At 44.2% G+C, this 15,984-nt stretch overlaps 1 protein-coding gene across 1 annotated transcript; it reads left to right on the top strand.

Annotated features, from left to right (window-relative positions):
* The first annotated feature begins 15,136 nt into the window (after positions 1-15,136).
* s100b (S100 calcium binding protein, beta (neural)) lies at positions 15,137-15,669 on the top strand. Its single transcript, XM_076165946.1, has 2 exons — positions 15,137-15,319; positions 15,523-15,669. Exons 1-2 carry the CDS (start codon positions 15,182-15,184, stop codon positions 15,667-15,669), a joined length of 285 nt encoding a protein of 94 aa, XP_076022061.1. The 5' UTR covers positions 15,137-15,181.
* The last annotated feature ends 315 nt before the right edge of the window (positions 15,670-15,984 follow it).

Raw genomic sequence — 15,984 nt, 5'->3', positions numbered from 1 at the left:
TTGCGAGATTCACTCATTGGCAACGTTCCATCTGGATAGGGAAAGTTGGGACTGTCTGAACCAGATCCTTTCACAAAGCTGCAGTGGAAGCTTCATTTTCTCGATCACTTGCACAGGTGAGAGCTGCAAAGGGTCAAAGCCCCGACAGCAGAGAATGCGGCTGACAAAGTCACACACAGGATGAGCTGCAGGAAGAAGGGAACAGTAGCAGGGGGGGAGAGAGAGAGAGACAGAGAGGGAGGGAGAAAGAGAGAGAGAGATGTGATTTAGAGACCAATCGAAAAGCAATAAAGAAATAAAACCAAAGGAGATTTTAGTTCTGAGTGAGAGTGCCTGGCAAAAATACATCACCCAGCAATAAAGACGACAAGGAACACATGAAGCAGCAGAATGGGAAATCAAACGATGATACTTACAGAGGATACAGAGGATCCACTTTGTTTGCAAAAAAAAAAAGTTTCTGTAGGTGAAAGTCTAAACTGCCTATAGATGTGAGACTGACCGCATGTGGTGATTCTATCCTGCCTCTAGTCTCACCCAATGCATGCTGGGACACGTCCAACTAACACTGCTGACCTCTAACGTTTCCCTCTGCTGCGCTGTCTTCACCATCTCCAGCATATTACCATGTTCCTCGTCAATAAAAATGAGCGGGCGATACAAAAACGCACAGTCAGCAGAGGGTTTTGATCGGATTAGAGGAGCGCAGGAGAGCCCATAGATTCCTATCCCAGTCCGACCTCGGTTAGGATGACGGAGACTTTTGACTTTCGGATTAATTTGTCTCAGGAGGTTGTGTGGAGCTGCAGGGAGGGGAGGAGGGAAGGAGGAAAGGACGAGGTAAGCAAGGAAATAAGGACGGAAAGAGCTCATGTATAAAAAGTACAATATTTCCCATTTAAAAGTAGTAGAGGAACAGTAGAAAGTGTCCAAATAAATACTCTTACTGTCCTTACTTTGCTACATTGACATTGTTCTGTACTGCTGCCTTACTCAAGTCTTAGTGTGTGGATTTTCCCTGCACAGTAACGTCTACATTAATGGGAAGGCCTCTGAAAACACCTTACCTTAATTTGTGTATTTATATCACAGCCATGTCCCCACAAATGTATTTTTGAATCGTGTTAAAGCGTAACTGAGCATATGAATTCACACTTGTGTCCCTCACTCCTCTAAATAACAAAGAATTGTGATTGTCACAGCACTCCCACTCAGGGGTGCTGGAGGGAAACCGCAGCACAGTTGCATTTTGGGATGCAGGGCATGCAGTAAAAAGAAAGTGGGGCTTGTATAGTGTCTGAATCCATTCTCCTGGGAGCTGGTCAAAATCCTCCCGAGGTGACATTTCATTGTCCCTCATCCTCCCCTCCTCCTCCTCCTCGGGGGAGCATGTCTCCCCCTCGATAAAACGATTCCCCCGCCTGTAAATGAGCCGGCGATCAATAACAAGCCGGCAGACAAAGAGACTGTCGGCGGCTTTGATGTAACACCGGGGGAAATGCAGAGGAGGAGGCGTGGACGGCTCTGACACATAGACGCAGAGATACAGATGAAAGACAACAAGAGGAATTGGAAGCCGGTGATCCGTCCAACCAGCTGAAGCAAAGTGTCCGGATCCCTGAGATCCAACATCCAGGATTTAAGGGGGGAGGGAAGAAGATAATTGACTTAAAAGTAGAAGAAAGAAAGAAGGAAAAGACTCGATAAGATTAACGTTTTTTGGGTGGATTTACATACTTTCAGATCAGAGAAAAGGAAATGAGAGGAGAAGAAAGGATAGAGGGACAGAAAAGAAAGGTAGAAGGAAGGGAAAGAAGTGAAGAGATAGAGAGGAAGAGAGGAAGGAGGGAGGAAATGTGGGGAAGAAGGAGGGAAGGAACGAGTGCAGGAGAAAGAGACATTTTGCGTTATTAACTCGTTTCAGTCGGCGAGGGGCGGGGACGCGGTCAGGACGCAGGGGAGTCCAAAGTTTAATTAGCCAAGAGTCGGCCGGGTCTAATCCCTGGATGAATGTGGGTAGAGTAACTCTGAGGTGGAGTTTATCATTTTTCCATCGCAGCTGTTTACTATCGTATTTAAAGACACAGGAGAACAAAGCAGCAGTTCCAAACCGGCCCGAGCAACATCAGAGCAAACGTTTAACAGCGCAAGAGGGTCGACTGATAAATTCCGAGCCTGACAGTGAGCGAGGGCGTGGTGTCGTCGGTGTTGGGGAGGCAACTTAGAAACGGTAGCTTTTCACGCTACAAGCTACTCCTGATGGATGAAGTAGCAAGGGTGTAGGCGAGCTCTCTTAAAAAAGCCCTTAGCTACACTTCAAGCTCCTGAGAAAAAGTAGCTAACTACATTGAAGCTACTTCAAAGGAGAAAATGTAACGTTTGAAGCCAAATACAAATCATCAGAAAAATTGCCGAAAACATAATTGAAGTTTTAGAAAAATCTGTATTTCTTCCTTTTTTCCTCTTTATGGTTTCAAAACGAACCTGTTTTCATCATTTTTTCAACACTACACACTGATCTCTCTGTCTGAAGATGAGTTAAGTTATCATCATCTTTGTGCAACATGATAAGAAATTAATGCAACAAAAAATTTAACCGAAACAATGAAACACTTTTCAATCCGTCATGGCTCTAAAAGTTCCCCAAATCTCTGAGAGACTTCAGCACAGACGGAGGTTCCTGCTTCAGATATGGACACATTTCCTCGTCCTGCCCTGCTGTCCTCCCCATCACACGCACACATATGGGACTCCCTCTCTCGTATCCTCCCCAATGTTTCTTCATCGCTGCCACTTTGTCTGGATAAATGTGCAGGTTGGTGATATCCTGCAGAGCCGCTGATGTCTAACCTGGTCTGACCCGCGGGAAGTTTGGCAGCTGGTCAAGTAAATCAGGTTACATCGCTGCCTCGCCCCCGAGCGCCACCGTCCATCACCGGAAAACTACCATCCCACCATCCTTCCTCCTCCCCCGGGATGAGTTTCCAGGTGAGTCTAGATTCTGATTTGAACCCTACAATGTTGACAGTATAAAATATATAGAAATGTTTTCCAAAACAAGTGTTGCTAAAACCACAGTTTATCTACAAATTGGCTAATAAGACAAGCAGCGATTCATAATGATGTAATCACCCCAGGATGTGCTGAAATGCTCCTGGGATTGGTTTGAAAATGTAATAAAAAGGAATAAATTCAGGGATAATGTCACAACGGCAAAGTGTCACATTAGCCAGCCTTTATGGTTTAATGAGGGGGCAGTGCATATTTTAATTGATGATGTAATTACCCTGATTAATGATGTGAGACCTCCTGGGAATAAAAGCAAAATCCAACCTATAAAATGCAAACATTAAAGCTGCGGCGCTGCGAGCTGACATTCATTACCAAAGGGAACCAAGCGGGGAGCTGGAAAACGATGACATGCTATTTTTCAGGCTTAGCCTCAGGGACCAGGGGGGGAGAGGGGGGTCAAGATGACTGTGTGTGTGCGAGTAAGTGTGTGTATGTGTGCGTCTGAATAAAAGAGTGTGTGTGAGATAACATGTATCATGATTTGTACGTGTTAAGACGAAATATATTAGAAAGGGAAAGGAAAAAAAGGGGGGGGGGGGGGGCAGAGTAGAGGTTGGAGAAGACACAGGGGGGAGGAAGAGGAGGAGGAAGAAGAGTTAGAGAGAGAGGAGCAGAGGAGACAGTAGAAGAGAGGAGGACGAGGAGGAGAAAAGAGGAGGAAGAGGGGAGAGAGGAGAGCAGAGGAGGGAGGTTAACTGGAAGAAATACTTACATTCTTCATGTTACACAATCCTTGTGTGTGTGTGTGTGTGTGTGTGTGTGTGTGCGTGTGCATGCTTGTGTGTGTGTGTGTGTGTGTGTGTGTGTGTGTGTGTGTGCACCTTTCACCACAACAGAACGGCATAAAAAGCGGAGAAAAGAAAACCAAGCTCCATCTAATTAAAAAGAGTTGTGAGGCCGCAAGCTAAGACAATGCATGTGTGTGTGTGTGTTTGTGTGTGTGTGTGTGTGCGCGTGTGTGTCTGTGTGTAAGAGAGAGTGTGTGACTGCATGTGTGTGCCTGTGTGTGTGCAGAGAGTTTCAGAGCTTGAGGCTGGAGAGAGAGGATTTTCAGCTTATCAGATGACCTTATTGGCAAGGAGGTGCTGGACACACACACACACACACACACACACACTGATTGTCACCGTCCATTTCCTGTCATTTACTTCCATCTGATTGTCTTTCATGTAAATCAATGCTAATTTATGAAAAACCATTCATATAAAGGATACCTTTGTTTTTTTTCAATCATGTGAGCAAGGAGACAGAATCTGAGTGCGAAACAGAAAATAACAAATAAGAATGGAACTACAGAAAAACGCTTCAGGAAAATGACAAAAATAATAACAGCATTATTACACCAGTAAGCGTAATGACACGAGATTTAGAGTCTTTCTAGCACATAAAGTACCATATTTCTGAATAGTAAAGTCTAGCAAACTCACTGTAGGCAGCAGAAACGTAAAAACAGCACCGAGAAACATGAATACACAAAAAGTCACCAGAAAGTTGAATGAAACCAGCAAAAAATGTATTATTATAGAAATAATTCTGAAAAAATGTGTGATATTTGTAATTTAAATAAAGCCGATTTTCTTCCCACGTATTGTTGTTTTTAATAAGACAACAATAGGCGTGATAATAAACGTAGAAGACGATTAGAAACAATAAAAAGTACAAACTAAAGTGGAACATGAACTCACCTCCGGCTAGCAGCTCAAAGCGGCACGAGACGCGAGTGGAGCCCGCACGCGCTTCGTCTTCTTCGTCTGCGTCTTCTCGCTTTTTCTCGCGTCATTTGTCTTCCAAAATGCCCGAGTAACAAAAACTATCAAACCAACAAACGGTAAAACACCGTGCGGGGAGTTTTGTAATGGTGACACACGAGGAGGAGGAGGAGGAGGAGAGGCACCGGGAACCGACTGACTCCGCTCCGGTCTGCCGGAGGACTGGAGGAGGGAGGAAGAGAGAGGGGGGGGGGGGGGGGGGGGGGGCGGCCGACGTCACAGAGAGGAGTGGACACACACTCAACAGTATTTGTGATTGAATTATGAGGATAAATAATCTATACTCATGATTGGCTAATATTTTATCAAACACACACAGACACACACACACACAAACTTCCCAGCCAATTAGGACTCATTATTCAGAGAAAGTAATGTTCCCACTACTAATTACTAACTAGGGCCTCATCATCATTAATGAGAAACACACACACGCACACACTGGGCTCCATGTTGTCTGCTACTCATTGCTGCATAATAGTTTGTTAATTACCAAGTAATACTAAGTAAACTGGGATTCTGGTGCTCATAATTTATTGGGCACACTCCTCAAGTGTAGGAAAGTAATCTGTTCCTCATTAATAATTCAGGAAAGTATTGGATTGCTCATTGCACACACACACACACACACACACACACACACACACACACACACACACACACAGGTGGGGTGTTGCTGAGTTAGTAAAGCCATAAAGTACTCCTGATGTTTTGGTAATCACATCTCTAACTCCTTCACTAAGCACTCAGCAGGAGCAGTAATGTATTATAGATCACTCAATTCAATTCAAGCTAACTTTATTAGCACAAAAGGTAAACAACGTTGCCGAATTCAATTACGTTTCGACTGGTAGGAGCTTTGATTAAGTTTCTATTATCGGCATAAACCACAAATACTTAAAAATAAACCAAATGAATCTGAAGTTTTGATTACATCATCATATTTCAGCCCGTCTGTCAGTCCAGTGGGATTGGAACAAAAACATCAAAATGAGCGATGAAGCTAATATCGGAGCCGCCGCCAGAGTGTGTAAATTATCCTCAGCGTCTCATCTGTGTGTGTGTGTGTGTGTGTGTGTGTGTGTGTGTGTGTGTGTGTGTGTCGCAGCTTCTGCCTCCATAAATAAAGCGTAATGTGTCAGAGGGGTAGATGACTCGTGCAGCAGACTCGCCCTCTCCTAACGAGTCGCTAAGCAGAGCAAGACTCCGTTCTGGGCTTCAGATCGGTCCAAACGTTTCGGATCTGTGAAGATCTCTGATGTATCTGTGGCGTTTCCCTTTAACTCAGCGGTCAAACAGCTGACTGCATGGTGCTGCGTGTGTGTATGTACTGACCTCTGACCCCGAGGTTGGTGGATTTGCTTCTAAAAGATATGATTTAAAAAATACCAACCAGATGGTATGTAGTCAACCAGAGACAAATCCATTTAACAGCATCAGTGACTGCTTAGGGCCCCTATGATGGTCAGGAGGGCCCAATGAGGATCACGGGGGCCCATGAGGTTCTGGGGGTCAACTTGTCAACGGTGTGAGATTAAGCATCAGCATCCATCTGCTTTGGGCCCCTGAAATCCTCTGTCCGGCCCTGTCAAGCAAAAATTCGGTAGAAAAATGACATCAAAGATAAAAACCTGAGATCAGAGAGATTCTATTTTTTCTTGTCCAGCGTGGCGGCAAGTTCCTCATCAAGCATCCGTGCCTGGGGCCTCTTCTGCCTACGTGCACATCAAACCGCATCAATCTGATGTTTGGAACGCTGCTAAAAATAAAACTCAGCGCTCGCGTCGCATTTCATTACATCGCTGCGTTTGTTTGTGTCCGAGCGACCGACACAAAGACAACAAAGAATCTAGACACGGTTGAAACACAGCGGTTAACGTTTGAATCAGCTGTCAGCTCAGCCCAGAGGGATGCTGGGAGGTCAAAGGGTCGCGACCTCTGTTTCCTTATTTGCTTCAGGTTTTCTTTGTCGCTTTTTACGCCACGACATGACTTCAAGACGACGTCAAACTTTACACAGCCGTGACACTTTTTGTCTTGGATTTTGAGCTTAAATCTGCAGGATGGGGAAAAATGGACAAATTGGAACGTTCCCCCTGAGGAAAGGAGGAAGGAGAGGTGGTTGAAGGAAATATGGAGAAACACAAAAACGCAGTGGTGAGTCATGATGCTCTGTGTCTGCAAACCCCTGCCAGTGTCCCATCTAATCTCTCTCTCGCTGTATGTTTTCTGTCTGTCTGTTGGCAGTAAAGTTCTTATTCTGCTTATTACAAAGCTATTTTGGAGTGCGATATCTCTACTCTGAATCAAGTCTGATCCCCCACCTGACCCTCCTCAGCCAATCAGGCGGCCATTTTTCCTTTGTCCCCTGACAGATTGTCTCCTCTTGGACCTCACGTCTCCAACCTCAAGGTTGTGAGAGTCTGTGGAAGTCCAGACGTGTCTCCTTATGGGTGAGGGTCGACAGCAGAGAGGAAACCATGATTTATCCCGTTCCGCCTCACGGTTTCTCACTCTGACATGATTGACGTCGTCTGCCCTTTGAGTTATGAAGCCATCGTCTGCATGAGGCGTCAGCCCGGACGTGGATTCACCTTGGGGGCCAGTGCACGACTTTGAACAGCGTGACCTCGTTTCCATCATGGTTTCCTGTCGAGATGTGCCAACACAGCCTCATAAAGTATTTACAAGACAAACATCTCACTTGTTCTCTCCGTGTTCATTACATATCTGCACACAGCTTCAGAAGCCGTTTCCTCTCTCCGGTCCTTGTCACGCTGTAGAATCTGGACGCCAGCTGAATGGTTTGGCCCAAACAGAGCGTGGAACGCTTAAAAAGAAGGACGCGGCGCTGAATGGGAGCGGCCGTTGCTGCCCTGTAGTTCATCTCCAAATTAGGAGGCCCAGACTGGCTTTCACAGGTCTATTCAAACTGTTCTGAATGGGAGCTGTGGAGCTTTCTATTCTCCTCGCTATCGGCCCGGCTCGCTTTGCATCAGAATGACTCGGCGTTGGTTTTGTCTGCCAGGTCGGTTATGGGAAGGAACGACTGGAATTTGGGCTCAGTTTAGACGCGGCATGAATGCAAATTTATATGAAGATGGGAATTTAGACCAAACTCTTCAGATACTAGCAGAGACGGAGGGAGACTGTGGATCTTGTATCTAATGCAGAGCTTCTTCTTCTTCTTTGAGAACAATAACTTTTCTCTTCTTCGCCCCAAAGCGTTTCTCACATTTCCTCCTCCATCTGTCCGTTCTCTAACAGCTCCAGAGGCAGCAACAACCTGCTCACAGGAAATTACTTATTCATCGTTTCCTATTCTGCAACAGCGGGAAAAGGCCCGGGGATAAGTTGCCTGTACCTTTGGGCAAACGCACACAGACACACACCTGAAAATCTGCAGCCTCCGCCGTCCTTAGACAGCATTTTTCACAGATTTGCGCTTAATTGCCCCAAATTAAAAAAAGATTGCAATTGTGGGGTTTCTAAAGCATAAATCACTGTGATCATCCTGTGTGGCATTTCAGTTTCAGTTTCAGTGGTCAGATTGAAGAAACTGCATCCTCTGCCTTTCTACCCACAATCCCTTGTGTTTTGGGGTTTTCTGGCATTGCATTCTCACTCCCCGAGCTGCTTTTGTCGACATATTTCCAGACATCCACTCGTCTCTGGGTGAATCTCATCAAACTGAGATCCGATAAACGCGCTGACAGTGAACGCACCGTTGGCCTGTAATAATGTGGAGTAAAAATAAATCTATTAAATGGAAAAACACGACAAAATAGTGCTGATTAACATCGTTAATAATCAAGTCCCATCAATTCACACTATAGCCATAAATAATCTGAATCAATAATCACCAGATGATAGCTGCTTAATATCCTGCCGCTCTTTTCTCAGAGAATTCATTTGTCTGCAGATTGAATGTTTTGCTGAAGGACATGTGGACGAGATATGGCGGTGATGAACGGCGATGCTTTCCCTTCACCGACGGAACAAATGGTGTTAGGGAAGGGAACGACTCGACTCGTCCATCTTGCGAGGAGAAAATGAGATATGTCTGTTATTCATGAGGTCAAATGGTTTATGTTGATGCCACTGCAAGCATGACAAGAACACAATTTACTCTGAATCGCGTGTTAGGAAAATAAATGTTTTTGTGATGTACTGTTGTCCGGTTCGGGATTCTGGGCTGGGTAAAGATTCATCTGATCGATTTCACAAACGGCAAACGGCAATCGATCAATGCGGAGATGGATGGAGAGAGTGATGCCTCTTTTCCTCTCCAGAGGCTCTCCCCACTGAAGTCATCCTCTCCGAACCCTCGCCAACTCCCACTTCACTTCAATTACCCACGACTGGCCGCAGGTTGCCCGTAGCAACCTGAGCCGTCCAACCTGATGGCCTGCTTGAGTACAGGAAAGGTCAGGAAGGAGTGGAGGAGATGGAGGAGAGACTGATGCGTTTCTCTCCCTCTGGCAGAACAGAACAGCGCCCTCTATCTGACCCAGTGGGTTAGACGCTGCCACTCCACTAAGCGGCTGTCAGGTTGGTTTACCCTGAAGTCTCTGAAGTGTTGTGCCGATGATTTAGGCTTGTCAAAATGTTACAGTTCTCCCTTTACCGTTGCTTTGATCACCACTAATCTGACACCTCAGCTCAATGTTATCCGGCCTCCATTTGCCCCGAGCTCCTCCCCCATCCATCATTGTTATCCCCCGTGATTGATGAAGCTGCCAAGAACACTTTACGAGGTCACTTCTCTGTGTAACTACCAGAAGTCATCGAACTCTGCTTTTATTTTAAGCGCACGGAGCTGTGTGTGTGTGTGTGTGTGTTTGTGTGTGTGTGTGTGTGTGTGTGTGTATGTGTGTGTGTGTGTGTGTGTGTGTGTGCGCGTGCGTGCGTGCGTGCGTGTGAGAGAGAGTTTAGAGAGTCACACAAATCTCTTTAAACTTTGCCAGCTGCTGAAGCGTGCAAGTCCAGCAGAAGGCCAAATTAGAATTCTGACTGTGTAAAAAATGTTAATTGCTTGTACTAGATCAATCAATAAGCTGCCTGCTCAAAAAAACCCGAACTCGTTGAATCTGACTGGTCGTATCCTCGATGCTCTCGCAGCGTTTTGAAACAGATTCTCTTTATTCACGTCTTATCGCTGCAATTCTCATTTCACTGGCAGTATTTCTGAGCGGCTTACAGCGTGACCGGCAAACGAGTTAATCAAGTTGTTTCTAATCTGGCTGCCCCCCCCCCCCCCCTTACCCCCTCCACCCCCCAGGCCCACATTCCCACTATCATAACGACCTTCTTGTTTCTGTGTGAGCAGCTGGGTGAAAGCAGGCTCACAGCAAAGAGGCTGGAGGTCACGTCCTGTTCCCCAAAGGTCATAGGTTCAGTCTCCACCATATTTTTTTAGTTTTCATCTCTGGCTTTGAATTTGCTTCAGACTTCTCTTCCAAATCAGCTGACGTGCTTCACTAATGTCTCATTATTCGAGTTGAACTCAGCTCTGGAGTGTTCCAGGCTGATGGAGTGAAGTTTGCAGGCTGCAGCAGTGGGGGCCTGGTGGGGGAGCTTAGCGTTCTCCATATGGTGTTGTGGTTGTCAGGGGCTGTTTGTGTGGACGTGGGAAGGCTTCGGGTGGTAGATTAGCGCCGTGTCAAGCTGCAAAACGCACCACGAGACCGTCAAAGGAGCAGAGGCCACCGCATTCCAGGGCCTAGGCTCAGTGGGATCATCTTTATATGATGTAATGTTTAATTATGTTTTAGCTCTTGATTTGTCTTGTGCCATTCACAGATTTGGTATTAGACTAAATTAAGACTAAGTGAACGTTGTTGTTGTTGTTGTTGTTGTTGTTGTTGTAGCTCTTTGTTGACCCTCAGTAAAGTTGTGTGTTAGTTTGTTCCCTTAGCGTTCGTTTTCCCGTCAGTCTAATTAGGCAAACTCCAAACAGGAAGTAGAAATGTAGGTCATCAGGTGTGTGTGTGTGTGTGTGTGTGTGTGTGTGTGTGCAGAGGAAATGAGCACCTTGATCCACAAGCCTCTGTAATCCGACAGGGGGGTGAGAGTGGAGGGAGCAGAGGATTATGGGATTATAGAGGGGAAGATGCGACATGAGATGGCCACTCTGCAACAGCCACTGCACATCGCAGCATGTTGAGGGTTGCCTTGACAACAGGTTTGAGTACTAAAACTAAGCGAACAAATTTTAGCCTTAGAGGGAGATTATGATGATAATAATCCATTTAAGAGCCCCATAATCAGAACAGATGATCGTTTTACAAAACAAATCTACTTTTTTTTAAAGAATCTGACAGAATCTTGAGTCTTGATACAGAAACTGATAGAAACTTCACTGGAAACAAGAGGACTCGTCTCAGTGTTCTTCTCGGTTAAAGTAGAGAGAGAGGGAGAGAGAGAGAGAGAGGGGACTTTAGAGGAAAGGTGGAAAATCATCTCGGCTGAACTCCGGTCGCCAGGGGCTGACCTTCACAAATCCCTTCAGTCGTCTCACTGAAGCCATAACTCATTGCAATAATCTTGGGTAATAACATTCACAGAGAGAGAGAGGGAGGGTGGGGGGAGAAATAAAGATAGAGGAAAAAATAGAGAGAGAGAGAGAGAGAGAGAGAGAGAGAGAGAGAGAGATGACTTTAACCAACGCTGCTGCTCGATGATGGTTTTGAACTGTAAATGTTTACACACACACATATATATATATTTATGTACAGTTCCATATACTGTATATATACATATATATATATACAGTATATATATATAGTTACAGGTGAGGCAGATTCTGGGTTTTCATAGAACAAAGAATGGAAGAAACCAATCTGTATGATGATATCTGACATCATGTTTTAATACATTCTGATACATGTGTAGTGAAAGTAAAGAATAAATGTGCTTGATTATTTCTCACATCTCGAAATTACAACCAAACCCCTTGAAACTGCTGCCACCAAGTGATCAAATAATGAAATTACATCACACTTGACAGCGACCATACTGTGGAGACAAGTGAGTAAAACTGTGTAATGAAAATGAAAAATGAGAAACTACAGATTAACTGACTGATTCATTGATTGTAATTAGATTTAATGTAATTATTGAGAACTGAGTGTTGTTTTCCTCTTATGGTCAAATGTCACAATGCTTTGTAGAAACTGCACCATATCTTATGTAAATTTGAGATTTTACACATCTACTTGGTGCGAGGTCTTTACAGACAAATTTGGGCAATAATGGATTGAATAGTAAGAAGGTCAAAGGTCACATTCTTGGCTGATAAATGGATTTATTCTGTAACGCAGAAATGCACAGAAACAGAACAGATAACCAAACAACTAAGAAAACAAAGCTTCAAAGGGCAAAAGAAAATACAAAACCTCCTCTGAAAATCCCAAAACAGTTTATCAGTGTGTGTGTGTGTGTGCGCGCGCGTGTGTGTGTGCGTGTTCGTGCCTGTGTTCCCAAAGCTGCCAGGTGATGACTCAGCGGGCTGCCAAAGCTTTTTAATCCCTGCAGGAGGCGCTGAGCGGTTGCCACGGTGATGGCACAGCACAGGGAGCTGGGCTGGCTCTGAGGACCCGTTTGAGGACACCCATCTCCTGGGAGAGAAAAGAGACACAAGAAGAGACTCAAACCAAGAGGGTTTGATGGTTAAGTGTTTGTTTGCTATTTTCAACTCCAAAATCTCTCTGAGTTTTGGGGTCATGACCTTTGCTGAAAGTGACAAACTGTTTTGTTTTGTAAAGTCACTGTGAAACAAAACTCGACTTTTATCACCTAATTTACAAAACATATGAAATATGCAAGCCACAAAAATGCTTTTATTCAATCTATCCATGAAGACGGAATAATTAAGGGAGAAATTAAGGGGATTTGAGCGATTTAAAATGAAAGGTTTTGGTTCTTTGCGACTGCAATTAATCTAATATTTATGTTAGAAAAAGAAAAGTATACAGGAAGAGATTGTAGAAATAAACAAAATACAAAAAGCAAACTGTAGTGAGATAAACAATGGAAAATAAAAGAATAAAGTCCTGATGAACAAATTTCACTTACATTAGATAAACACAGAGAGAGAGAGAGAGAGAGAGAGAGAGAGAGAGAGAGAGAGGATAGATGAAGCTCTTTTAACCGGTCGTGTGGTTTCCTGTATTGTTTCTTCTGTCTCGGCCCGCTTGTCCACACAGAGTGTCAGTGTTTGAAGCAAACAACCAAACTGTGTGTTATCGTCCGCGTGAGGAGTGTATTTAGCCTCAAACAAAGACATGTTTATCATGTAGTAAATGGCTCTGTTCTCCAAATGTGTCAGAGCAGGCCAGGGGTCAGAGGGGGCGCTGGAAGAAGTTAGCTGGGGAATTTATCGGCACATAAGCAAAATATTGACAAGATATGAATGCTCTGCTAAAAGGCTTTCTTCTTAACACCTCACAGATTTGGTGCATTTTAAAATGTTCCATCCCTGAGTAAAGCAATAGCTCATACCAGCTCTGTTCAGTCAGTAATAATGAGACGATCCTGAAGTCTGAATTCTGTAAACACACAGCTACACTAACAGAACTTCATGCAGATTCTTCCTCTTATAGTACAATAAGTTAGTGAGGAGCGTTTGGAGCAACAACCTGCCATTCAGACATTTCAACTTGTGCCTATTTGGCAGAAGCAGGCGTAGGCTTTCTGAGCGGAGGGCACACGTCTGGCCAACAGTGCCCGTGAAAGGAAAGTCTTCATTAACATGCACGGCCATCCGCTTCCTCTGAAACAGGCCTTTGTCAGCCAGCAGATGCCCGAACACAGCGAAAGCAGAACGCCCAGCTGCATCAAAGGCAAACACAGTAAACAGTATAAGATCCACCATAAACCTGACCAAGATCCTGATCAGGAAAGTGTGTGGTTTTATGGGTCACCGAGTTGGGGGGTTCAAGTCCCTTTTTGGCCTTAATGCCATTTAGCTAGGATTTACAGTCATGTTCTAAAATAAAGTAAAGTAAAGTTGAGTTAAAGAGCAGCCGAGTCAAGTAAATAAATAAAAATGAAAGCCAAGCCAAGTAAAGTATGATAAATGTTATTACCCAAGTCACCTATTACTTAGTTAAGTGAAGTTAGGTGAGAAGGTAAGGCAAAGTAATTTAACGTTAGGACAAGTAAAGTAAAATCAGCTATATCATTCAAGTCCCCTATGAAGCACATGGATGGACGTTAACTTAAAGTTAAAAAAATAATTAAAGCCAAGCCAAGTCAAGTCACCTTTCAAGTATATGGATAAAAGTTAAGTTAAGTGAAAACTGAGAAAGTAAAGTAATTTAAAGTGAAGACAGGTAAAGTATAATCAATATTATTATTCAAGTCCCCTATGAAGCACATGGATAGATGTTAACTTTAAAGTAAAGTTAAGTAAAGTAAAGTTAAGATTTTTCCAGTTTTGACAAGATGACATCACCAGGTCCACTGATTGAACTCACAGGTGCTTGGTGTTGCAGTTGAAGCTTTGATGGTCACATGGTTCACGTCTCTGTTATTGTTGCTAGGACTTTTCTTACATTCGCAGGACTTTTGTCTCGTAAAGTAGAACAGTTGTAATATTGTTGCATTCACATTAATCTCTCCAGTGTGCGAGTCAGTGCTGGTCAGCACAGTGGAGTGATGGGAGGTGGACACACAGGATTGGTCAGCAAGCAGACTGACAGGCTGACACACACACACACACACACACACAGACACACACCCAACCTTACTGCCAAAGCTGGGTTATAAAGCGTGCTGGCCATCCTCAGCCTGCACTCTGTGAATTCCAAACACAAATCTTCTGTCCCCATCTCACACTGAGGTAAGTTTGGCTTTAAAAGACCCGTGTGTGTTTTTATCTTATTTGTTTATTGGCACGACTAACTGAGTGGTGAAATGTGATTCTTCTTTGTGTGAAATGAGGTTATCAGTAACCGAAGAGACCAAAGAAAACACGAGTGGAATATAAGCAATATAAAAACTATTTGAAACAATTCAATATAGAAGCAAAAGTGGAATTTCTATCAATTTTGTGCAGTTTTTCAGTTTGTAGCTGATCTAATGTAGCTTTATTTGTAGAATATAGATGGAAAATCTAATTTTTAAATATCAGAAACTTCTTGATGTGGACTTCCTTTAATCACTTTTTTATGTTTTCCCTTAACAAACTGCAACCAGTCAATCCAAATAAGGAATAAGTGTGAAAACAAAAAGTATGAACGCCACTATTTGTCATTGAAATGTCTCTTCACACTGGGCTGAGCTTGAATCCCTGGCATGTTTGGTTGTTTTTTAGGTTGAAAAAACAAACAGCAGTGATGACTGACCTGGAGACCTCCATGGCCACCATCATCAACGTGTTTCAGAAGTATTCCGAGAGAGAAGGCGACAAACACAAGCTGAAGAAGAGCGAGCTGAAGGATCTGCTTCACGACGAGCTGCCCGAGCTGATGGTGGTGAGGCAGAAACATTCCACTGCACAGAGTTTAAGTGGGAGGAATAGAAATAAAATAAACTGTCTTAAACTAATGATTGGTAAAAGTATCCCTTTTAGTGTCATACCTCTGCGTTTAGAGAGAAGAAAGGAAGAATGTGTGTGAATGTGTTTTTCACCTGATGTGACCTGTGCCGCCCCCCCTCCCCCCTCCCCGCCCCGCAGCATGTGAAGGACCAGTCCACCCTGGACAGCCTGATGGAGAGCCTGGATGCCGATGGAGACTCCGAGTGTGACTTCCAGGAGTTCATGACATTTGTCTCCATGGTTACTGTCTGTTGCCACGAGTTCTTCGAGCACGAGGACGAGTAGGGCAGCAGAGGGGGACATAGAGTAAATTATATGGCAGAAGCTTAGCAACCTCGCACGGCCTGCTGATGCTTTCAGTGCCAGGGGCAGGGTGGGAAAACACAGCGTTTGCCAGCAGGCGACACATTTACTGTGACTTTGACTCTGGCTGCTAATTAGTCTGATGGCCACTCTTACCTTAATCAACTATATTATAGACTTTCTATTTTGTTATTGTATTCTCTTCTAAGAGAGAACTTGGCGGTCAACAACTCAGCTTTCCTGGCAACTTTGATGCAGAAATTGGCTCGTCATTCTGGTAATTTTCTGGTGTCTACA

The sequence above is a fragment of the Genypterus blacodes genome, unplaced genomic scaffold (genome assembly GCF_046128005.1).
Source record: "Genypterus blacodes isolate CSIRO-AG114 ecotype Tasmania unplaced genomic scaffold, CSIRO-AGI_Gbla_v1 ptg000152l_1, whole genome shotgun sequence".
NCBI lineage: Eukaryota > Metazoa > Chordata > Actinopteri > Ophidiiformes > Ophidiidae > Genypterus > Genypterus blacodes.
This window is presented reverse-complemented; position numbering and strand designations above follow the sequence as displayed.